At 36.5% G+C, this 25,260-nt stretch overlaps 2 protein-coding genes across 3 annotated transcripts in view; one reads left to right on the top strand and one right to left on the bottom strand.

Moving 5' to 3' along the window:
- Positions 1 to 13,178, bottom strand: part of LOC136848793 (lachesin-like) — a 113,325-nt gene extending 100,147 nt beyond the window's left edge. The window contains exon 1 of the mRNA XM_067121428.1: positions 12,433 to 13,178. Within this exon, the coding sequence (XP_066977529.1) occupies positions 12,433 to 12,502 (70 nt within the window). The 5' untranslated portion in view covers positions 12,503 to 13,178. The remainder of the gene's footprint in view (positions 1 to 12,432) is intronic.
- LOC136848792 (methyltransferase-like protein 22) overlaps positions 1 to 25,260 on the top strand; it is a 276,110-nt gene that overhangs the window by 68,159 nt on the left and 182,691 nt on the right. The gene's annotated exons all lie outside the window — the stretch shown is intronic.

Below are 25,260 nucleotides of genomic sequence, written 5' to 3'. Positions count from 1 at the left end.
AACTGTGTGTTTTTAATGAATATCCATTGCTCAGTGGTCCCAGTCTCATCTCACACCGAGTTAGACCAAGTTTCAATCACACTGAAAAAAAAAAACTATCATACCTGTGTTTATCTGAGCACTGGATTGTGTTCCTGATAGTTAAGTGACTGTGGCTGGTTGCAGCCAAGCCACGGTGAACAAAAAGGAATGGGACTAGCAACCGTATCTCAAAAGAATTTCAAAAAACCGTAACGTTAATACACTGAAGCCATCCAATCTATGGAGAAATAGGGGATTATGCAGGGGACATGTCATCTCCATTTTCCTTTCATTGTTATCTTATTTGCTTATGCAACTCCCGTAATTTACCTTGTGATATTATTTCTCTTTTTGTCTTGTCATCTTACTGAGATTATTCTTCTTAAATGTCTTGTTCTCAAATCAACAAAATCTTTGGATATAGTTTTGTTGCCATACCTTGATGCATGCCCGTACAGCGATAATGATTACGTTAGACTGATGAAAAACTTTCTTTCATAAGCATTTTCACATCGTGTTCAGCCTGCCGATTGCTTGATTTTCCTGTTTTTCAGTCTCACTAAATTCGAACTCAAGAGAACCTGTACTGGATGACATTGTTCCAACATGTTTGAATGATACATATATATTCACAAATCTTTTCTCTATGCAGCGTTATCTCATCCTTATATAACTGTTAAGCAAATTTTGAAGTCTTGTGGTGTTTTCTGATTGAAATATCTTCTGCATATTCTAAACACGACAAGTCTTGTTACCCTAATCTAAACTTTCACCGTAAGATCCGTAATAATGGCAAACAGGAAAGGTGACATAACTTTCTCTGTAGTACACCACAATTTACTGCAGATTCACTTGACGAACCCCCATCAGTATAAACTTTGCACTGCTTCGTTATTTCCAGTTAGCTCTACAAATTTAACGGGAGTACCACAATTGGAAGACCTTCCGTAGCACTGGTCTAAGAATCTTGCCAAACGCCTTTAATGTGGCAAAGCCTACGGTGGATTCACTGGCGTAATACACTAAAGACAACCAATTCCTTGCAGTGTGCAGTTTCTGGCTGACTAAAGCCAATAACCCCTGCCGCTGCCATTTGGTTTTTAAAACCATGTCATCCACAAGGCATCCAAAGTTGAGGCCCAAAAGATAAAGCACTCAACACGTTAACCCTTTGCATCATCCCGCTGTGTATGATTTCTAGTGCCCGTCCTGAGCAGTGCCGTAATTTTCAATTTGGACCTCACTGTCTCTCTCTCTCCCTCTCTCTCACTCTCTTTATATATATATATATATATATATATATATATATATATATATATATATATATATATATATTATAATATATATATATATATATATATATATATATATATATGTATAGAGTGTATATATATAATATGATATATATATATATATATATATATATATATATATATATATATATATATATATATATATATATATATATATATATATATAGAGAGAGAGAGAGAGAGAGAGAGAGAGAGAGAGAGAGAGAGAGAGAGAGAGAGAGAGTGGAATAACGCGACCACCTGATCTTTAAATGCAAAATCCACTAGTGAAAAATTACAACGGAAGGGATAAAGTCGGCCAGAGAAATGGTATATATATTGTGAATCCTTTTCATTATATACTAGTTTTCTGTAGACTGGGTAAACTAAACCGGCCAGACTCATGCCTCATGTTTTCGTATTGTTCTTGTGGTATTTTACACAAAACACACACACATATACACATTTATATTATATATATATGATTTATTAATTACTAGTTTTCATTTGCATTGCTTATTACTTTATAAATTTCCATTTTAGTGACTACAGGCTGTTAATCATCAGCAAATAACCATAAGAAATAATGCGCTTGTTGCTTTAAATGAAATTGATACCATTTTCAGTAAAAATTTCTATTGGGACTAAATTCTGTTTATAAAAGTTTGTTTTTACATACTTTTATTTAACTAGACTTCTGTGTCTCTCTGTCTGTCTGTTTGGTTCAAATCTTGTAACTCAGTTTTTGACCTGTTCCCTTTGTCCAGTGAACTTGAAATTTTGCACGGTTACTCAATCCAGGTGACTGTGCAACCTTACACGATTTGTAGGTCAGCAGTGACCTTTAGTGACCATACAGTGACCTCTCCCAGTATCTCAAGATTTGTATGAAATCTTCGGATTTTTCACTTCTTTGACTCTGTAGAATCTATCTTATATACCCCTCCCCCTTCACTCTTCCATCCCCCCCCCCCCTCCCCTCCCTCCCCCTCCCTCCTCTCCCTCCCCAGCACAAGATCAAGTGTTAATTTAGCTGTGGCCTCCTTCCCTCTCTTTTCCTCCCATCCCCTTCCCCTCCCCTCCTTCCCCTTCCAAAGCACATAATCAAGTGCTAATTTAGCTCTTGTTTGTTTGTTTTTAGCAGGTATTTACATCAGCCTAATCCTACATTTCAGCATAGGTGTCAGTAATACGCATGTAAAACACTGTTATATTATGTGTAACTTCCTTGTATAACAAAATTATTCTACTGGTAATAAACGCTGTCAAGTTTAGACTTGCAGGGTACGTCGGACCGAGCCTTGGGATAGTACATAACGTCCCCGGGGTCGGCCCTCGCCATCTCGGCTCTCTCTGATACTAATGTGATTTTTGACGGTATGAGAGGAACGTGTTAAATATAAAACCCTCTCATTTCTACACCCTGGTTTCTTTCAACTTTAGCCTCTAGCAAAACGTTCGTGGTTCACCGGTGCATTTTTGTCAGGTTTTTCTCTCTTTAATATAATGAAGACTTACGGATCAGCTTTAGTGGTAGTGTATGAAGCAAATCTTTAATTTTTTATTAATTGTTAATTTTATTTTAATTTTAGTTTTGCTATTTACTGGTTGGATTTATTTCCTGCATTGTCCGAGGCTATAGCGTGAATGTGTTACCTGTACCATATAACAAGAGTCTGGGCGTCGCATTTAACCATTGCCCGGGTATATTTGGAAATGTTATGCACTGAAGCCCTAGAAATCCGAAAGAAAATGACTGGAAAATATCCTCCTTCCGAGGTGGGATTCGGAACCAGTGTAGTTAAAAGACCTTGGGGTTGGGGTGGGAGGGCGTTGTTTAACCCCATTACACCACTAAGGGGACATTTATTCTCTTAACAGGACTCACATTTGAATATATAGACAAACAAAGAATCAAGAAAACTCGGAGGTCATGGACCTCCATTAAGGCTAAACAATATACAACACCACCGAAAAAGGTTCCTTATCAGGGACTGGATCAATCCCAAAACCCTTAAATCAGACGTTCTGTTATGCTAGTAGTTAGCCAACTGTAGTGGATCACAGCCTAGGAGGAGATGGGAATGAGGCTAACAGCCGCATTACAAGAGTGTGAGATCCATAAGGGCAACATATATATATATATATATATATATATATATATATATATATATATATATATATATATATATACATGTGTGTTTGTTTTTGTATGTATGTATGTATATATATATATATATATATATATATATATATATATATATATATATATATATATATATATATATCTCACACACACACCCAAGCGAACCATTAACCAAACGCCTGAAGACCTTCCTGCCACTCTCTCCCATCCCTCACAAAAACCTGAGAGACTTCCCATTCTGACAGTAAATTTTTTAGTACAACTTCATGCATTACAACTTTATCAATAGGACTTAGGTAAAAAGTTCACGACAGATAACCTGTAAAGTTTAAAGGCTCCGGTTCCGTTTCAGATTTTGTTCACGAAGTCTCTGTGTTGATGTCAGGCTTCGAATCTAAAGGTTTTCTTTTCTTTGATGTGATGGAAAAAAAGTATCTGAAATACTCTGAAATGTAGCTGATTACTGGAGAGATTACAAATCCGAATTTCTGTTCATTCAGTGCCTGTATTTATTTGTTCGTGTTCCACTTGTTATCTAATATTTTTATCTAGTTATGTTTGTTCTTTTTGATCAAAATGTATTTTCATCTTGTGCCCCTGCAAGTGAAATGTCATGTTTTTTTTTTCTCTCTTTCTCTGCCTGAACACTGCCGTTCTCTTTTTAATTAAAACTTAAGTGTATTTCTTCTTACTGATTCCTTTTTTAAGACTTTGCCCAAAAGGTTTAAATTGTATAATTCATCCCACGTAAGTGAAGTTCATATTACTGGAATATCTTCAAATTCCCACCAACCAGCTCATTTAGATGTCCCGGATAAGTGCAGCTTTAATTCATTTCGTTCTCCGCGGTCTGTTCGTGACAGTTGAAAACTTAGACTCCGAAATGTAGAAACACCTCGTTCATAAAGGTAATTAGATGTTAATGGGGAGCGTAAGGTTATGGTCAGATTTTATGACTGAAATTGCTTTCATGAATTAATCACAAATTCCAGTTAAAATACCAATTAAATTAAATTGAATTGACAGGGTTTTATTTGTCTGCCGACGTCTGACATTGAGAGACAGTCATATTAATGGCATCCGTTACTCGTATGCTAAGCTTCAGTGTGTTATTGATCTTTGTTATTTATCTCTATTTTATGAAACTGGCTCCTTTGAAACACTGTCTAAATCATAAAGCAGACCGAAAGTTGTTCCTTGTCTGACGAATTGTGACGTTGAAAGGGAATACTAATTTTCCTGCATATTCTAAAAAGGTGATGTTTCTCAAACTTTTTCCCAGTTTTACCCGTGTCCAAACTCTGGTTAGTGAGAATTACCTCCAGCGTAAAATGAACTCCCCTATTTTTATGTAATTAAATCTGTTATATAGTAAATGGGTTCAGTTTAAACTAATCTGATCACTAATGACCAAGGGCAACTCGATTGCGGAATTTAACGAGTAGTCCAACGCAGCGAACTTGAGCGTTACGGCGTGGAAATGTGCCGCCAAAAACATATGACCCCAGCCAAAACGCTGTTTTTATCACAGTTGGGGGTAATTACCTCGCGTTTGAGAGCCACTGTTGCAAGGGAATGAGATACCAACGAGGTTCACGTCGTACTGTTGCATCTGATATCTGCGAAACAACTCAACATCAACCACATTTTCATTAGCCTTGGTGACAATATTTCAGTGAGGAAGGATGATTTTGGATGCTTGAATAGAGTTGAAAACCTTTTTTTTTTATATTAATTCAGTCTTGTTTCAGTCTTGTTTCAAGATGTGCAAGAGATTAAAAATGATAAGGAACAGAAATTACTTAGGAACTTTATGTCGAAAGTGTAATTTTCGTTTATGCTAAATAGTACAAATGAAAGTGACACTTTCACACTGCAGCCATTACTAGAGAATTAATCTCGACTCGAACCGCATTATTATTATTATTATTATTATTATTATTATTATTATTATTATTATTATTATTGGTAGTAGTAGCAGTAGTAGTAGTCAGTGCATATTTTAGCATTATAACTGGGCGACCAGAAAAATCCCCAAAATAAATTTCTTTATTACTGAAACATTACGTACTGATAAATTCCCCTATCATTCAACCTGTATACAACAGTTGTAACAAATCCACTTTTGTGAGGGAACTCCCCTATCATTCAACCTGTATACAACAGTTGTAATAAATCCATTTTTGTGAGGTAGGGCATTAAGGGCTAATTTTGGCTATCAGCTATTTTGTGGCAGGGTTTGGGCATGAAATTATCCTCTTTAATCATAAAATTTTGAGTATTTACATTGTAATTTTGATCATGGAAATGTGTTCTATTGTCTTCAAATCCCACTAAAAGTTTTGGCTTCCGGGGCTCTGCCCCGGACCCAGCTTGGGGAGCTCTCACCCCAGACCCCCTAGCTTTATGCCTCGCGCCTACGGCTCTCGGCAGTAGTACTGTAGTATTCCCCATATTACAAATCATAATATCTATCTGGTCGCCCAGTGAAATTTCCTTAATATATGCCCTAGTAGTAGTAGTAGTAGTAGGAGACGACCCACCTCCAACGTTAGACGGATGGAACATTGGTTCCTGGGCAGGACATAGGGCCTATAGTCGGTTTATAATCTTCATCTCGTGGCGACTATTTCTTAATTTTTGTACATTGGACATTTAGTTTTAGAGGACTTTTACAAACAAACAGACTTACAGATACTTTTTATACATAGCAGAGGCAGTTATAATGATTATAATCATAACTCTCCAGAGTTAAAAATGTTGCTGCATTTCCCTGCTAGATTAGGCACACATAAATCCGCTTGGGAAATTCAACAAAGCATGAATAACTTAGTCCTCGTCATTATGAGTCGATGTTCACTACAATGGCAATTATAATATCATTATAACTCCGTTCTAGCACGACAATTGAGTAACGATGAGATCGACATGATGCTCTAATTCAGCAAAATATCTCGTTATCATTTCGGTGAGAAATTTGTCTGGCTGCACATTGTGTTGCCGATTATGTGCTTCCAAGAACCTCACAGTGGCAGCATTAAAATGGAAATTTTGTGTGAAAAGCCGTTTCGAGGGACATGATTATGCAGGAACGACCATTAGTTCACTTTTATGGCCCTAAATTAATTTGCTTGTTGTCCTATTAACCCATCGTTCGCAGCTCAGCATCAAACATTAAATTTGAATAATCAAATCATTTCTCTGCTTGTGCTTACAGAGGATGTCATTTTTTAATTTTATGCTACAGGGACGACCACTTATGTAGGGAAATATGTGAGTGTCCCGAGATCGATCAGGAGCGAGAGGAATTTCCTGAATAATCCTTTGCGTCTCGGTTAAACAAAGCAGCACGTTCCCCCGCAGGGGAGGGGTTAGTGGGTTAGTGCCGTCAGTACGCCTCATGTGGTGCACTGTAGGCATTAGTGCATGGTGTTCGCAGCCTCCCTTCTGCCCCTAGCTGCACCCACTTTTGAACCTTTTACTTTACTTCCATTCTCGCTTCCATTCCTCAGTCTTGCTGTCCAGCCTCTTCAACTATTACTTCTTAGTGCGACTGGAGAAATTCATCCCAGTACCACTATTAGATCGATTTGCTTCATTTGCCTTATTTTATGAATCTCTCTATCTTGCTGTCCAACCACCCCAACATCCTCTTATTACTATCTTAAGCGCTGAAGGGCTCGACAACCTAAATTTCATAAATGAATGAAATCAGCACATTGGGTACCTGGTGTTAAGTTGCAGGCAAAGGGTAATGTTGTGAACTTCAAGGTTAATGCCTTACAAAACCAATTGTCGGTTCATATAAAGATGTATTGTCAACAGTGTTGGTGTTGAAGAGAAATTCTTTCTTCAGATTTTTGTTTTAATTGTCTTCAGTGGTGACTTTTCGTGGTACGTTATGCCATGCAATAATCCTCCTAGTAGGAAGTTCTATGATAAAATACATTTGTGTTTTGCCGTTGTCCAAGAATCTGTTTCGATATTTTGCTTAAATTAAATCCTCACTTTTTATTTTTATTTATTTTTATTTATTTATTCATTTGCGTTTTGGATAAAGTCAGATTTGGAATCATTTCACTGCTCTACAACAGTCACGTCTTTTTTTTTTTTTTTTTTTTTTTTTTACTTGATCCACGGTTTATGAATATCTACAAATGCATTTTATGCCCTACGGTCGGAATGGACTGTTATTCATACCACGCTTATTGTCATCTCGTTCATGTATTCTAAATGAATTTCTAGAACGCTATAGCAACAAAAGACAGCTTTACTCTATTGCTTTCTGCGCATGCGTCTCTTGAGGGGAGAGCATTAATTAAGCGCCCACCGGATGAAGACAGCCATTGTCTTATCTTTATAACGTGTTAGGGACATTGGCTGTTAACATTCATGCAGATCCCAGGGTTATTGGCATTAGGGATACGTTCCTGGAATGACGTAGTCTCCCCTGCCCTCCCTCCCCAGAAACCCCGTTGGAAGTACACCCACGAAATGGGCGCTTTCATTCACGCTATCTTCTTTTTTAATTGGATTCCGCAAATTCCCTCTAGAATTGCATGCAGTGTTCAATTACTAGCGCATATTTCCCCTTTCTGAAGGTGTTATCAGTATATCACGCTTGTAGGGTTGATTATGTGTGTGTGTATGAGTTTGTGTCTTCTCCACCATCCTATTTCAAAACTGGCAAAAATAAAAGCAAAGAACTGAACTTGTATAGACACCCCATCGGCCTGATAAAGCCCAGACTTAAAGGATATGAAGAGAATTATTCATGGGAAGCCCTCACTCGCGAGGCCTGGTATTTTTAGATGCACATATAATGTATTTTATGGGCCTCTTTGCATGTACATTAGTATGTATCAGGGGATTTAAAATATCCCAATAAAATGGACGTTGTCATTATGTGTTATGGTAACAGTTGAAGAAACGTAATTTGCATGAATGGTCAGGAAAGGGGAATAAATGAAATCAAATTAACTGTAAGTCGCTCGAGCGTACTTGGTCAGAAGAGGGTGTAGGAAGGTTAAGCAGCGATGCGAAACGTATTTTCCTCATTGAGCGAATCGGCAGATCGAGACTTCCTAATGATTCTTTAAAAGAAGGGTTTATTTGGGAAACGCGTGTAATTATAAGTGGGGGCAGTGTTGTAATTAATGTATTGCTAGAAATAGCAAATGAAAATATTAATTAAGAAAATGTGACATATCTCTCTCCTCACGTTCTGCCAAATGTACGTTTACCCTAAGGGTAAACCATTTTGGTTTTGGGTCAGTATCTCTGGGTCAGTCCTTTTCATTAAAAGACGGACCCCTGTACTATACAAAGTGACAAACTTGGCGTTATGTGAAATATAAGGAAAAAGACTAAAACCATAATCATTAAAAGAGCACCAGTGAGCCTTACAATTGGTGAAAATGTAGGTTATGTGAAAACATTCCAAAATTATGAATGACATGACGTACGAAAAAGAGGGTCTTAACTGGAATTAGTTAATATTAAAACTGCTTTAATTTCCGGTGACATACCTTCATATATGATGATAAGTTATCGCTTAGAAAAGACGTCTTAACTCTAAACTCTGCTGTTTATAAAGAAAAGGAAACCAGGAAATACCACAGAGGATTATAACGGGTCAAAGTCGATGGAAAGGGTCTCCACAATCCGCGAGTTACCTTCGAGAAACGGAAACATGTCACAGCGTAAGGAGACGGGGAAGGGGGCCGTTTTGACTGACTTCGTTGGTTCACAAAAAAAAATAGGTCTTTTATTAAGGTCAATATTTTCGATGGGAAACTAGGCCAATGAGTAGTTGAGATATATTGTAAATGTAGGAGGTAACTGGGAAATGATTATTGTAAGTGGGTTATCCCTCAAGTGAGTTTTTGTATTGTTCCTGCAGTATCAGTGTCCAAAATCATTCAACAGACTAGCCCTTTCTACCGATTCCCGTACGTCATTGATTGACAGATTGATTGAATCACTTTTCAAACTTCAGATGATGCCATTGGTTGGGACCTGACTGAGAGTAACCATTTTTCCCATACCATGCTAATTTGTCACCTTCCAACTCAACTCTACAAGGTAAATTTATCAAACTAATTTAAGAATTCATCCTTCATTTGCAACCCTCTTTCCATGCCCACTGTAATCTGTTTAAGAAAGTTACAACTCATTTTGTGATTACTTTCCTGCAGATCCATTTCTGACGTCCGATAAAGCACTGAAATGATACCTCATATGTATAATACGAAATAAGATTAAAAAATGCTACTGAAACGACAGGCATTTTACAGAACATCTCGGTAATTCTGCTGCAGTATGTCCCCGGATTGGCTTAAATTCCGTGAAATTCTTTCAGACCTTAAATATATAAAGAAAAATTCTGGTTTTACATGAAGGAAAATCAACAGACATGATTTTGAGTATGCTTAATTAAATGCTGCTCTCTCTGCCAATACATTACAGTAATAATCAGATATCTTAAGCAACTTAAATTAGAATCTATTTTGACAAAGTATACAATTAAAAGTCGAAGTATAGAAAGAAGAAATGCCTCTATATACTCCACTCAATATACTCGTCCTGTGATCTTGAAGGAAGCACAATTACTTTTATTTCAACTTATGTGCATTCCTTTTACATCAGAATGAATGATGTACCTCGTTTACAGCTTCAGGGAAAATCATTTCAAGCTTTTGAGATTGCTGGCATTCTGAAAATTTTACCCAAAATCTTATAATTTTTCAGAGTCAACTTTGTTCAGGGAAGACGGTATTAAAGTTTAAATACCAACTTAGGTATAAAAAGGAAAAATAATTTCCAGATTCATGCAACACCTAATGAGGACACGGTGCCCCACAATGTCAGTAAGAAATACTGGCCACACATAATTATACATACATACATAACATATATATATATATATATATATATATATATATATATATATATATATATATATATATATATATGTGTATGTGTATATTGAAGCGGATCTGTTGTTTATTGTAAACGTAGATTTGCTAAGAACTAACCAATAACTTTTCTTCTGTGGTGTTCATATGTAATACACATAATTTCCTTCTAGTACTTAATGTCTCATTTTGTTTCTGATGCAAATGTAAAAGTAGAATGAATTGTAACTGATTACTTTATAATGTAAATTGACTATTTTGTAACACATCCGTTCTTTACACAAGAATAAAGATTCTCTCGCCTACAATATTTATTTAATGTCTGATAACTCCTAGTTCCTGCTACATTTATCATAAATCTTTATCATTCGTTCTCTGCAATATTCAATTTTAGATATGATGTTCAACACATTTCTTCTAGCTCCCAATTCACACTATATTTACATTAAAACCAAAAGCAACTCTCCATTCTTTACAATATTCGTTCCTGGATAAAACATATTACCTATTTTCTGCCAATTCCTCATTTCATGATATCTATCGCGAAATTTATACTTCAGTCTATACAATATTCGTTCCAGGATAAATTGTTTCACTTGATTTTTGTTGAGTCCTCATTCCTATATCTTTCATAAAAAATACACTTCATTTTTCAGGTATTTTACCATTGAAGACAAGCTTGTTACCAGAGTTTCCATTCTTGTTACCAGAGTTTCCATTCAATATTCTTTTACCGTTGTGTACTGCAGACCACGTTTAATTGTTCTGAACCAATACAGAAAATTTTTGAATACTCACTGGAATTCTGTGATCGCCAGACTACTATTCAAAAAAAAAATATACACCGAGCGAGAATTCCAGGTGCATATTGTAAACGTTTATATTTTGTATATTTTATGTCAAAATGTAATTTAGAATTTTAGAAATTAGAAAGTGATACATATTATCGTTATAAATTAGAAATTACACACATATATATTGACATATTTGTGTGTGTGTATTTATGTACTTATATTTATGTGTATATATGTGTGTGTGTATTTATGTATGTATATGTATATATAAATATACTGTATATATGTGTGTGTGTGTAAAGTTTCATAACACTACAGCAACAGCAGACAACTAGTATTATGTATTAGATTTAGATTTGCAAAACACTTATTAAAGAAAGCCTGAAGCATTGATGAAATTGCGCATCAGTGCCTTAACGAATTTCCCAAAAAAATGCTGAAGAAATATTTCCCCTCTTTTTCCACGTTCAGATCACTCACAGAAGGGAAGTGCAAAGCTATTATGATTTTCCAGTTTTTTTTCCTGTCCTTCTACCAGCATGTTATTACTAAGGAACTAGGAACGTTTTGTTGGACGAGGTTCAAATGTTCATTTTATATATAGTCGTGAGAAACTGTGTCAAAAATTGATAGTGCTATCATCGTGCAAGCCGAAAACGTCATATTCTTATTGTTGCCAATATTTTTTTTATTTTATGCAGCTGTTGTCATTTAATCTGTGCTGTTAAATTTAAATAATAATAGCACTGCTATTATTATTACTTTTCCTGTGGTCAGTTTTATTTTGATTAATGTGACATGAGAATGTTTCATAATAATAATTATTATTATTATCATTATTATGGTAAATATTACGCACTTTATGACGTAGTGAAACTAACCATTATTATTAGTTGAAATAGTAGTAGTTGTAGCAATGTAAAAATAATAAGAATAAGAATAATTGATAGTTGAATGAATAGCACTATTAATGGTGGTAGTAGTGTGCAATAATAATAATAATAATAATAATAATAATAATAATAATAATAATAATAATAATAATAATAATACCACCACCACCATATAAAACGCAATGTTCACCCATACATTTAATTTATCAGAGTAACACTCTATGGGCAAAGAAATCCCCAATAATCTGTCACAAAGTCTTGGACAAGGAAATGCAGATGTGCAACGCAACGACGATATTACTTCAGCATGTCCGTATTTAAAATTAATAATTAATATTAATAGCCGAAAAATGAACCTCCACTACTCACCATCACTGACCAGGGTAATGCACAAGACATAGAAACATATCCCCACGTAGAGCCTTCTGAAGCCTGCCATAGCTGGCAAAGTTATCTTTTTTTTTTATTTATTTAGTTATTGATTATATTTTGTGGTAGAAATCACTGCCCAAACGCCCCAATGTCTTAGTCCATTTTCATGGAGGCTGTGAATTTCCTCGGGATGTTTATGAGAGCGTCGACAAAGTCTTACGCTGGGTTTTATGGTGTCCCGTGAGAGCCTGTTGTTCTTTTTGTTGTTGTTGATTTATCAGCCGCACAGCACAGCTGATCAGATCAATTATTTCGGACACGACGTTGTGCTAACGCGAAGGCTTACTGTGCAAGGTCGACCACGTACGTACGGATCACCATCACTAAAGATCCATGAATGTGTGTGTGTGTGTGTGTTTTTCTTTTATTTAAATCACTAAATATCCGTCTTTCCTTTCAGAATTGTTTTGTCATAAAACAAACCATAACTGCTTTGCTACGTTTAACGTGTTCTGCTGTGGCTTTCGCCTCCTCTCGCTTTATTTTTCTTGTTGGCGGCTACTTCCAACACTAAGGATAGCTTGCGTATCACAATCGGTAGCGTGAACCGGGTAGCGGCGCTAGCGAACTCTGCAACGTAAAACGGCTGATTTGTATATCATACGAGTATAACCAAGACCTGCGGTCAACCAGCGCAAGAACAGCAAACCACCTCCGTACACCAGGAGGTCGTCAACTCCACTGGGGTTACTCCGTCTGTCCTAGGCGCCACAGACCCCCCATCCCCCCCGACCAAGATGGCCGACGCATGAGCACCCGTAGCTCCCCCGGACAGCTTATGCTGCAACACTGGTATAAGCAATACTTCATTATAGATCATTGTTACAGTAATACATTTCGATCAATGATGCAGAATTCAATTACTTCTTGCGAGTGATGGACGGCGTCTGGATATTGATTTTGCTTTTGCGTGACAACAAATAAATTCTTTCTTCGGTTTATTTCTCGAGAAAATAACTTCACCAATTCAGGGGAAATATTTCCATTGTTCTTTTATGCAGTTTTTAATCATGTGTGAACATTTTCTTCTATTTCCTGGAATATGTATAATTACTTCTCAGAACCTTTTTAAAGAAAGCAATCTTATTCTTAAGCACTGCAACTTTTTATTGGGCAGAGAAAGAATTAATGGCGCATATATATATATATATATATATATATATATATATATATATATATATATATATATATATATATATATATATATATATATATATATATATATATATATATATATATATATAAATTTATATATGTATATATATATATGCTCTGTATATATATACCTGTATGTGTGTATACAGGATATGTACCGTACATGTATATTATGATTAGAAATGTATACATATAAATGTACATGTATGCGGCATAAGATCTTTATCTGCTGAAAAGAACTCTAAAAAATATTAAATAAGGTGTTATTTCTCATCCACTTTAAGAGCTGTACCGTTCTGGCGCCATCCCCAAATTGGAAAAATTGCTTACGGATAATATATATATATATATATAATATATATATATATATATATATATATATATATATATATATATATATATATATATATATATATATATATATATATATATATATATATATATATATATATATATATATATATATATATATATATATATATATATATATATATATATATATATATATATATATATATATATATACAAATAAATAAATATATATATATATATATATATATATATGTATATATATATGTATATTTGTGCGTGCGCGCGCGCGTATACAAGCTCAGAGTGTCATTCACAGAGTTTTTGGCCACGCCCAAAAAGAAAAATAGTAAATGATTTCTGGTATGTTTGCATACGGCAGCCTCGTATATGACATACACCAAAATTCGATTGTTTTCCCAAGTCGCATTTCATGCAAGGCATTCGGAAAGTCACTTAGTGCCAACGCAATCGCAAAAGGAGGTCATGTCGCAATTAAGGACAAAGAAGGTATGCTATAAAAGAAGTTCTTGTCGTGATCAAGTGGCAGCTAAGGAGGGCCATGATTCCCAAGGAAATCCATAAAGACGAGGACGACTCTCTCGGTGAAGACTCCCGCTCTTCTTCAACAGTGACTGACGAAGTGCGTTGTTAAATTCAAGTGGGATACAAGCAGCTCAGAAGATGATCCGCTGTCGTGATGTCCAACGTAAAAAGAGTGAGTCGTTGCATGGCTTTGGTTAATTGATGTTTGACAGTGCGTTTGATAATAACAAGCATTGTTGAGACCACTTTCGTTAGTGCTGGTTTATTGCACATTATTTGGGCTAACGTCCTGGGTACGAGAAAGCAATCTACGAGACCACGAATATTTCGTCCAGAAGTGAAGCAACCAGAGTGGAAACTTACAGGGTACGCCTGATCCGTTTCCTGGGCGATGCTGACGTAAATTCAGCACTTAGAACTTGCCCTCTTCCTAAGATATTTAAACAAATGGCAACAGTTGGCGAGGTGATAACTTCTGTGCTTTGAGATTCTGAGGGTGGTATCATGCAGATGGGACATACAACCAATGTGGAGCGTTATGCATCAAAATTACGAAAGTTGATACAAATCAATCAAGATGAAATGCAGGAGAAAGCGGACAGCGAGGATACTGCTTCTCCAGAGCAATCTCCCACCCAAGTCAGTGCAGGAGGCAGTGGCTGAAGTGGCCAGCGGTGCCTTCCAGCTATCTCATTATACCCTTTATCCAACTGACCTGAAATCATATGATTTCTGTCAGTTCCTTCAGCTAAAATTCCACCTGCGTGGTCGCTATTTTGGTGGCAATAATGGAATCAGTCGTGCCATGGAAGAGTATTAATGCATGGCCGGGATACAGACTTCTTTCATGAGAGCTTAGTTATGCTCGACCGTGTGTGAATTCGTGACAGAGGAAACAATGTCGAAAAATATTGCTTAAACCGTCATTGCTCCATGCTGTACACTAAGACACACACACATATATATATATATGTGTGTGTGTGTGTTTGTGTGTCTGTGTGCATATATATATACATATATATATATATATATATATATATATACATATATATGTGTGTGTGTGTGTGTGTGTGTGTGTGTGTGTGTGTGTGTGTGTGTATTTTATAAATGTATTTATAAATGGAAGCCGAACAATAGAATAAACTCTACGGGTTAATGATATCGTATTTCATTTACTCGAGAGCGTTACGGTAGTTAGGAGCATCGATCTTTCAGTAATAGAGGATCAATTGAGGAAATGGTAGGATTTTTAGCAGGAGAAAAAGTCTTTTTTCGCCTCGGCTGAAGGGAATACGTGTAGTTGTGTGTCCATCGAGGATAAATGTTTTTCAGTATATTTAATGACTTTTGTCCTTTGTTTATCTTGTAAGGAGGACCGTAGAGTGTAAGTTCATAATAATGTTTTTGTTGTTTATTTTCCTTCAGTAAAGCTATAAAGTTGAGTAGTAAAATCTTTAGTAAAAGACACAACAATAATTTTAAGATTCTGTCCTTAGACATCAGGCGGCCGAACAGGGAAAGGGAAAACATTAGCAGTTGCTAAAGTGCTGTTCACCGAGAGAGTGGCCGAAGGTTGAAGTGCCAAAAAAGACGTAGTCCACGGGTAAGAATATCATGGATGTGGATTTTTGCCGCTTGGAAAGGCATATTTGCCTCTACCTTGATACGACCCACAAATTGCCACAGGAATAGTTGAGTAGTTCATGGGGAATTACGATTTCATTTCATTTTTCGCTGGCCGGTCTAAACCTCCGACAGGTCCAGAGGTGACATGGATATAGGAACAAGACATACACAAATGGAAGGAATTTTGGGACTTGGAAGTAAGGGGTTAGGGTTATTGGTGTGGTAAGGAGGAGGTGGGTTTCCTGTAGAGCTTTACGAGGAACTGGTGCTGTTTTCAGATTTTGTTTGGTTTGTGGGTTTCTTTTTTTGTTTTTGTTGTTGTTTTGATGCAGTGCCGATTGTAGAGTTGCAGGTAGCAGGTTCAGCTGCCGGGCTTGATGGGTTTGTCCTTGCTTTAAACTGTGCAATGCCAGACAATTTCACACCGCATTGTTTGAGCCATGCATGATGTAGTTTAAAAAATTTGGAGCGCTTGCGCTCGGGAGTAGTTGGCTCCCATCTCTTGAATTTATCCAGACGCTCTTTTGCCCCATGTTTCTTGCTACAGATTGCACAAACAATAATTCCTGTGCAACGAACCTGGTGGTGACCATAACGCGGACAACGGAAGTATCTGAAAGGCTAAGCTGTGTACCCCGCAGTGGGGAAATATTTCCATATTCTGAGTCATACTTGGCTTGGGACTAGTCCGTAAAGGTGGGCAAGAATTTTACTTGGCGGCGCCTCATGTCCAGCTTCACACCTCTGTTCATCAGCGATGAAAGGGACTTCTACTGGAGGGTCGAAAGGAAGCTCAGCTGGGTATAAACACATAATGAGCCTTATGAATAAAACACAAGCATTTGGTTACAGCTCAAACTTGTAAGAAAAAGCAAACGCTTTGGCAAAAACTAATTACTTAAAATCGTATGAATATAGACTATCACTGTTTGCTACCTTTGTCTTAGATACCCAACCACGTGCGACTTATGAGCTTTAGACATTCCCGATGGGTCTACTCACCGTTGTACTTACGTAGAAGCTCATTTGAGTTATCTGGGTTAGAATGGCTTTGATTATCATTCGTTTCAGGCAGAATGAGTTTGATTTGAATGCAGTAAGGTACAAGAAAAATTATAAATAAGCCATGGAGAAAATGCTTCATGGATAACCTCAACACCGAATCAAATCATGCTTTTAAAAAAAATCCCAGGAGAGTATTATTTTCTGATTTTTTCACATAATACTAGGGGAAGTGTACATTTATTATATATGATTTTAAACTAGTACATGCACCAAATAATTACGTGATAACAAAACCTCCAGTATTACTTTACAATTATAACGGTAATGGGAATTGGTAGGAGTATTAGTAATACTTTTAGTAGTAGTCATGGATGGTTGTAGTTGTAGTTGCATTAGTACTGGTTCTTTTATCTGGGATATGTTATGAACGCAGATACATAGATACATACATACATACATACATACACACACACACACACACACACACACATATATATATATATATATATATATATATATATATATATATATATATATATATATATACACAATATATATAGATAGATAGATCGATAGATAGACATTCTATCTATCTATCTGTATCTGTCTATCTATGTGAGGAGGAGATGGAGAGGGAAGAAGTAGAGGAGGATGGGAGGAATCGGCAGATAGCGTCTTGTTTCCTGAGCTCTTGGTGGAGGGCGATCATCGCCGGTATAACAGCCTTGAGGTGGCGGTCTTTCCTTCCTAGAACAAGTCATGGTATTTCCTAACACCTTCAAACTCTTCTGAAACGTCCAACTGTCTTAGAATGTCCTAATAAACGGAATTTGAATGGCGAGTGCTCAAGTCTGGAACTGTTCAAGTCTTGTACATGTAACCACTTACCAAGGGTGTTCTTATGAAGACGATTAAGGAAGAGGCGACAAGATTGTTTACATGAATATGCAGGTATTTCATAATAATTTTGTTACGATTAAAAAAAGTGGTTATTATGTCGTAAATGGAGTCGACCTGTCGTTTTTTTTAGACTTCGTTAACTCGGGTACTTGCTTGAGAATGAGATTTAAAAGCAACTCGCTCGTGAAATCAGATTTCCAGTGCTCTCCTGGTATGTTCATATTGACGGCTTGACTGATGATGGCGATTTCCGGAAACTTCCTTTTTTACGGGCAACTTCTTTTGAAAAACAGTTTGGCCTCACTCCAATTCATGTTATTTGTAATCCTTTTACCCACGAAAATCCCTGAGCTAACTTAATCATATATGAATGATCGATTATGTTCAGATGATATTTGTGTGATGGATCTGCCATTCTCCCGGACATGAATTACGTAACAGTTATTCAGTGGAGTTATGTACTTACTGGAATCGAGTTTTTTTGTTTAAATTTACATCAGCAGGCGAACTCCTGATGGTATCGGGATAGTGACAAATAAACGAATGGCTCAGTTTATTTTCTTGTGTGCAGTATAGTGGAACCCTATGTTATCGTTAAAGGCCCCTTGTTTGTTGTTTTTGCAGGCTCGGTATAGTATATTTTGTTGGTTTTGTCGATAACCTTTTTCCAGGTAGCTATGCGAGCCTATCGTAAGCCCTCTATGGAATAAATTGCATCCAACAATCATCTTTATGGAAACAATCTAATAACTTAGAAACTGAATATAGGTAACCGCGAAACTTAGCTTCCTGTACACGCTGATGGCAAATTTTGTGTGTTCTCTTATGGCTACAAGGTTTAGGAAGAAAAGACAAAATATGCTTTCACCGCAGATAGGAAGCCAATTTACGATATTTCTTGAATCCAATTATTGAATTATTATGTGTGGTATATATAAACAGTATGCACACACCATGTATATATATAGTATATATATACACATATATATATATATATATATATATATATATATATATATATATATATATATATATATATATATATATATATATGTGTGTGTGTTTATACTGTGTATATATATGTGTGTGTATTTATGTATGTATCTTATATAAATGTACACACACATACATACATACATTACATGCATAAATTAATCGTGGGCTCGCCCAAGATGGAATATTCGTTCTCCTAGATTACGCTTGTTCATTTATGATCTCTCGGGTACAAATTTTTTTTAGCAGCTAGTATGAACTTCCTTGAGATAACAAACCTTTGTGTCGGAATATAATTAAATATCTAACCTTTTACTATGTAAGACGATTCGGGATAATAATAGAGATTGTGGACTATGTAGATTTAAAATACAATTTTGTTATTTATTATTAAAAGAGAAAACGCGTGTGATTCTTCAATTGATTTTAGTTGCATGAATTGCTTAAAAAATATTTCCATGTTTTCGGACTTTCACAAATTCTCAAGCTATTAAAAATTAGTTTTGATGATAATGCTTTTCATTACTTTATGACCTGAGTCATTTTTACGAACATTCTAAAAAATCCCTAAAATCAGATTTTAAAAAAATGTTCTAATCAGTGAATTCTTTCTTTATTAGCTTTAGTCTCCTGAAAAACTAAATTTCGATATCGGCAATCATCTCAAAGTTGCTTTCATTTTTAAACTTCCTCTTTCGTGCCAATGTATTTTTTGTAATTCGGAATATCTTACCTTCTTGGATATATAAGTTTGCAAAGTGAACCTACTATTGATTGCCTGGTAATAATAATAATAATGATATAAAAATTATAATAATAATAATATTTTCATTATTATTATTAGTTTAATGTGACCACTGAGTCACATTTGTGGACTTTCTGGGCTCACGCGTAGAATTTATTCTTAAATGTAAAATATAAAAGTAAGGTATTGAAATAAGAGGCCAGAAAGAACCAAAAGAGGAAGAAAGAAAGGAAAAGAAACCATTGCAACTGGGGGTGTAAGCGAAAATCCAGAGAAACTTTAGGACATGGACAGGGCACCAGGGCGAAAGCTGCGTAGTCGGCCCCTGCGCAATGGGTGCTTAGTGGAAGGATTATCTTCCTATTGCTTCCTAAGGGGTTAAGCCCCATCCTACTTCCTTCCTTTTCATCTTTCTTGTTTTCTCTTTCGGGTCTGGTTTGGGGAAAAAAAAGTAAAAAATGCTCTGAAGTTTCTTCAGCGCAATCGAGTTTTCTGTACAGCATGTAATCAAGGCCACCGAAAATAGATCTACCTTTCGGTGGTCTCGGTATAATGCTGCAAGAGCCATGAATCTTTAACCACGGCCTGGTGGTGAGGTGTCCTATATTGTTGCCAGATGCACGATTATGGCTAAATTTAACCTTAAATAAAATAAAAGCTACTTAGGCCAGAGGGCTGCAATTTGGTATGTTTGATGATTGGAGGGTGGATGATCAACACACCAATTCGCAGCCCTCAATCCTCAGTATTTTTTTAGATTTGAGCGCTGATGGACAGACAAAACCGGCACGATAGTTTTGTTTAACAGAAAACTAAAAGTACTAGGTTTCGCTTGCCATTGACCTTTTCTCTTAAAAAAGAGAAACCATTGCTTTACTATATTAATCACACGATTTCTTGTTTAAAAAACATGAGTACCGCTGTGCATCTTCTTAGAGAGTGTACATCCACACCTCTTCAGTTTTATTCATAATATTCCATAGATTCCCCACGCCTTACGATCGTTAATGCGTCAGTGTCCCTCTTTCCAAAATGAGGATATCCGTATCGCTTTCAGAATTTCTGAGTAGTAGTCGTCTTTCTCCAACTCTCAAGGCCTCATTTCCATATAAAGTTTTTCGAGCCTTTGCTCTCCAGTTTGTTTACTTGCCCACACGACAACAGCCCAATTTGACCCATCTTTTCTCAGATCCAAAGGCGTCTGGCACACCTTTGCTCGCGCCCCACTCCCTTTCAACTTTTGGTACCTTCCCTGTGATGGTTTCGAAAAAATTCATTCCAAGTTCCATTCACCATACGCGTACGGTGAAAATTTAACAGCCACCCCTCGCCCCTTAACCCTTCTATACGGCAAGGCGTTTTCTTGTTTTCTAGCTTTTGTTTCTCTCCTTGTATTCCCCGTAGGGGGGTAGTGCAGTCAGTGTACCTCATGCGGTGTTCTGTAGGCATTGCTAAAAGTTCTTGGCAGCGTGCAACCCCTTTCATTCCATTTACTGTACCTCCATTCATATCATCTTTCTTCCCTCTCTTTATCCACCCTCTCTTAACAAATATTTCATAGTGCAACGAGGTTTTCCTCCTGTTACACCTTTCAGACCTAACTACTCTCAATTTCCTTTCCAGCGCTGAATGACCTCATAGGTCCCAGTGCTTGGCCTTTGGCCTAAATTCTATATTCAGTTCAGTTCAATTCTTCTTACTGTATATCTATTCATAACACCGTTGGATGGATATTTGCTAAACACTTCTCCAGCATTTTCAGCTTTTCTTGCGGGGGACCGATCATCAATTGACCGTGTAACACCCCCGGACAGATCTCTGCAAAGTATTTCGCCACCCCCTTCAGCTTTTCCTGCAAGGAGCCGATTACCTCATTACCATAAATAGACCAGTCACAATATACATTTCATTCGCCTCGTTTCTGCACCGAGTTTGGACCTTCATCCTCTGCAGCTGCCTTTTATATTCTCATCACCTTATCCATAAACACGCTGAGGAACGTCAGATAGAACAAAGAGCCCTTACTCGGGCACTTTTCTCCCCAGAAAACATCGTAGTAGTTGAGAGAGAGAGAGTGAGTGAGAGAGAGAATGGATAGCAGACATGAATGATCAGTACGCTGTGAAAATGTATACGGAAAATGATCTCATTTCATGGTTCATTTGTCTTATCTTGGTTACTTTTCTTTGTGGTTCATCTCTTTGTTTACCCTTGTTATTTCTCTTATATGATTTATTCTTCTGCGTTCTTTTCCAGCCAGAGTTGCAGCTCGACTTGTAATAATAATATAACTATGAAAATAAGAGTACTAATAAAACATTGTGATATCGATACTTCAGAAGTGAAAGTTAAATATAATACATACTCATCGTGCTCTCTCTCTCTCTCTCTCTCTCTCTCTCTCTCTCTCTCTCTCTCTCTCTCTCTCTCTCTCTCCATGGCAAGCACTCGAGGACTCAAGAACGCTTAGAAGGGGAGTGATGTAAGGATATCAGTTTTTAATGAAACATCATACTCTCATGATGAATTTCAAAGAAACTGTGCAAAGCATCGTAATCTTATGTCTCATGTCCTCTCCTCCCTAATCTGCGCGACAAAATATCCACGTTAGCAACAGCGCCCCGTCACGACGAAGCTCTAATACAACTTTTGCAAAGAAAGTTATAAGTTATACGAACTGTCAGGGAATCGTCTGTCGAATAATAGGATTTGGATCCGTGTGTCCTTGACATTACCTGTTATGTTGAAGTTTTGAAGATCGACAAGGTTTTTTTTTTTTTTTTTTTTTTTTTTTTTTTTTTTTTTTTTTCAAGGTAAAGGCCGATTGGCTGGAAGCTTAGTGGTTTACTTAGCCTAGGGCTTATAGAACGACAGAGGAAAGAATTAAAGATGTGATGACTCAAGATGGAAACCTTAGACTGGCTTACTTGAAAGATTGAATGTTGTGAAAGTGACCGAAAAAGGAAGCGGGATAAGAAATAACCTAGCAATAGATGGTGACCAAACCGTTTGATTCAATAAATGTGGGAAGCCTTGGCTTGCCAGGTGTTACGGGACCCCGAGAGATACAGCGAGGTTGCTCTTTGCTTCAGTTTAACAGAGCAGCAGCTTAAATTGCACGCGTTCGCATGGGAGTGGCAACCTCATCCAATAAGTGCTTGCTGAAAATATAAGGTTACCGACTTCTTAAAAATACAGATCCCCCCCCCCCTCCATTCCTCTGAGTGGAAAAATGCTTATGGTAAAGGACAGAAAATGACAGCAGAGAGAAAAAGGAAAAATCTAGTTACATAAGAGTAAAAATGTCCAAAGGAAGATGGAAGACTGAATGAATCTTGATTAGCACTGTTGAAGAATCAGCCTATTTGTCAGGTCTATTTAGATAGGGCAGGGATCATTCCTGTCAATGTTTTATTTTATTTTTTTTTTTATTTAATTCTTTTTCGCTTACGACTATTTTTCATGTTAGTGAAAGCATTGGGCTTACATATTCTCTGTCAGGGAAGAAAGTAATAAATGTAATATTATTTTTCATACTTTATGTTCTGTTTCAATGAACATTCCCTCATTACTTTCTGTGAAGTTCGGGAAAAGTTAACAAAAACAGTTGATACCCTTTTATTCCATTATGCAGATAGAATAAAGTGTAAATATAGGTCAAGGTAATAAACCTGCCTTTCGTTAGAAAGTTTCCTTGAAACTTTTCATTAACGATTTTAACAAAATACATAGTTGTTAAAACTGTGGTCAGAATGCCTGGTGGTCATACTATGCAAAGTTTTTTTAACTATGACACTGTGGGGAAATCTAATTTACCTATATACCAGTCAGGTTGCTTGTTAAATCAGCGTATGTCATCTCTATAGTGGCATGCAGCGTAGATCCTTATCGCTAACATTGGCTCCCGTAGGGAGTAGTGCCGTCAGTGCCCCTCACGTAGGGCATCCCTTCGGCCCCTAGCTGCAACCCCTTTCAATCCTTTTACTATACTTCCTTTCATATTATCTTTCTTCCATCTTACTTCCACCCTCTCCTAACAGTTGTTTCAACCACGAAGTTTTCCTCCTGATACACCTTTCAGACCTTTTTATTTTCAATTTCCCTTTCACCGCTGAATGACCTCTTGGGTTCCAGTGCTTGGCCTTTGGCCGAAATGTTATTTTCCTATTCGGAATGCTGCCTCTCTTTATAATATCTATCTTCACTTCCATTGTCAAGTCACCAAATGCTGGAATGTAGGAGCTGGTTTCATTAATGTTTTTTCCATAGGTACCTATTTTCGAGAATATAAAAGGTGTACAAAATCGATTCAATTAATTCTTAATGTCTTTCGCCTCTATAACGATTTATGGCAACGTTTGCTCTAAATTCCATATGATTCCACTGAGGCTTTATTTTTTGAAAGGGGCTTAACTCCCCAGCTTTTGTTGGGGAGTTAAGCCCCTTTCAAAAAATAAAGCCTTAGTGGAATCATATGAAATTTAGAGCCAACGTTACCGTATTAAGAATTAATTGAATCGATTTTATACACCTTTTATATTCTCGAAAATAGGTACCTACGGAATAAACATTAATGAAATCAGCTTCTACATTCCAGTATTTGCCAAACAACTGTTACCGACGTTTTCTGGTATTATTATTATTATTATTATTATTATTATTATTATTATTATTATTATTATTATTATTATTATTATTTTGTAGCAGTTGAACTAAACTATTGAGTAGGCTGACATGAGTTTCACTCAAAATTTCTCTTTTTTTTTTTTTTTTTTTTTTTGTCTTTGTTATTTTTCATATATTGTTTACTTCTTAATTGATTTTGTCCGTACTGAGCTTCATTCCCTGGAAGGGCTTTGGGCTTGTAGCATTCTGGAATAAGGTGTTATTCTGAGACACAATCGTAAATGAAATCTGGTGCTTTTGTACAGTTTGGATAATAATAATAATAATAATAATAATAATAATAATAATAATAATAATAATAATAATAATAATAATAATAATAATAATAGACACTTTCGTGAGGCTCACCCGCAGGACTTGTTCTTGATCGAAAGGTTGAAAGAAGTTAAAGGCTGCTAAGAGGGAAAAGACTACAGAAAACGGGTAAAAAGTAAAAGGCAGAAGGTGATGCATCTGGAGGCCGTAAAGAGGCGGCAAAGACTTTCAACGTCGTGTAAAGCACGATAGAAAACTTAAATCCAATTCCCCTCTTCCCCTTCCTCCCCCCGCGCTCGTAGCCTAGTACAGGGCGACGTTTACTGTAAACATGATAACAGAAGACATTATGTGTTTCTGTTTCCTAAAAAAAGTAGGGAGCGAGAGGCTCCACGCTGAGAGAGCCCTTGTTTAGGCCTAACACAACTGAATGATCCACGGTCAACGTGAGGAAAAATGTAATTGTTTGTCTGACTGAGCGCATTGCGAAAGAACCAATATTTGGCTTCGATTATTCCGCTTTCACGGTATCTGACTCCAGCTAT

This window comes from Macrobrachium rosenbergii, chromosome 19 (assembly GCF_040412425.1).
Source record: "Macrobrachium rosenbergii isolate ZJJX-2024 chromosome 19, ASM4041242v1, whole genome shotgun sequence".
Taxonomy (NCBI): domain Eukaryota; kingdom Metazoa; phylum Arthropoda; class Malacostraca; order Decapoda; family Palaemonidae; genus Macrobrachium; species Macrobrachium rosenbergii.
The sequence above is the reverse complement of the archived record's forward strand: the minus strand, read 5'-3'. Positions and strand labels throughout refer to the sequence as shown.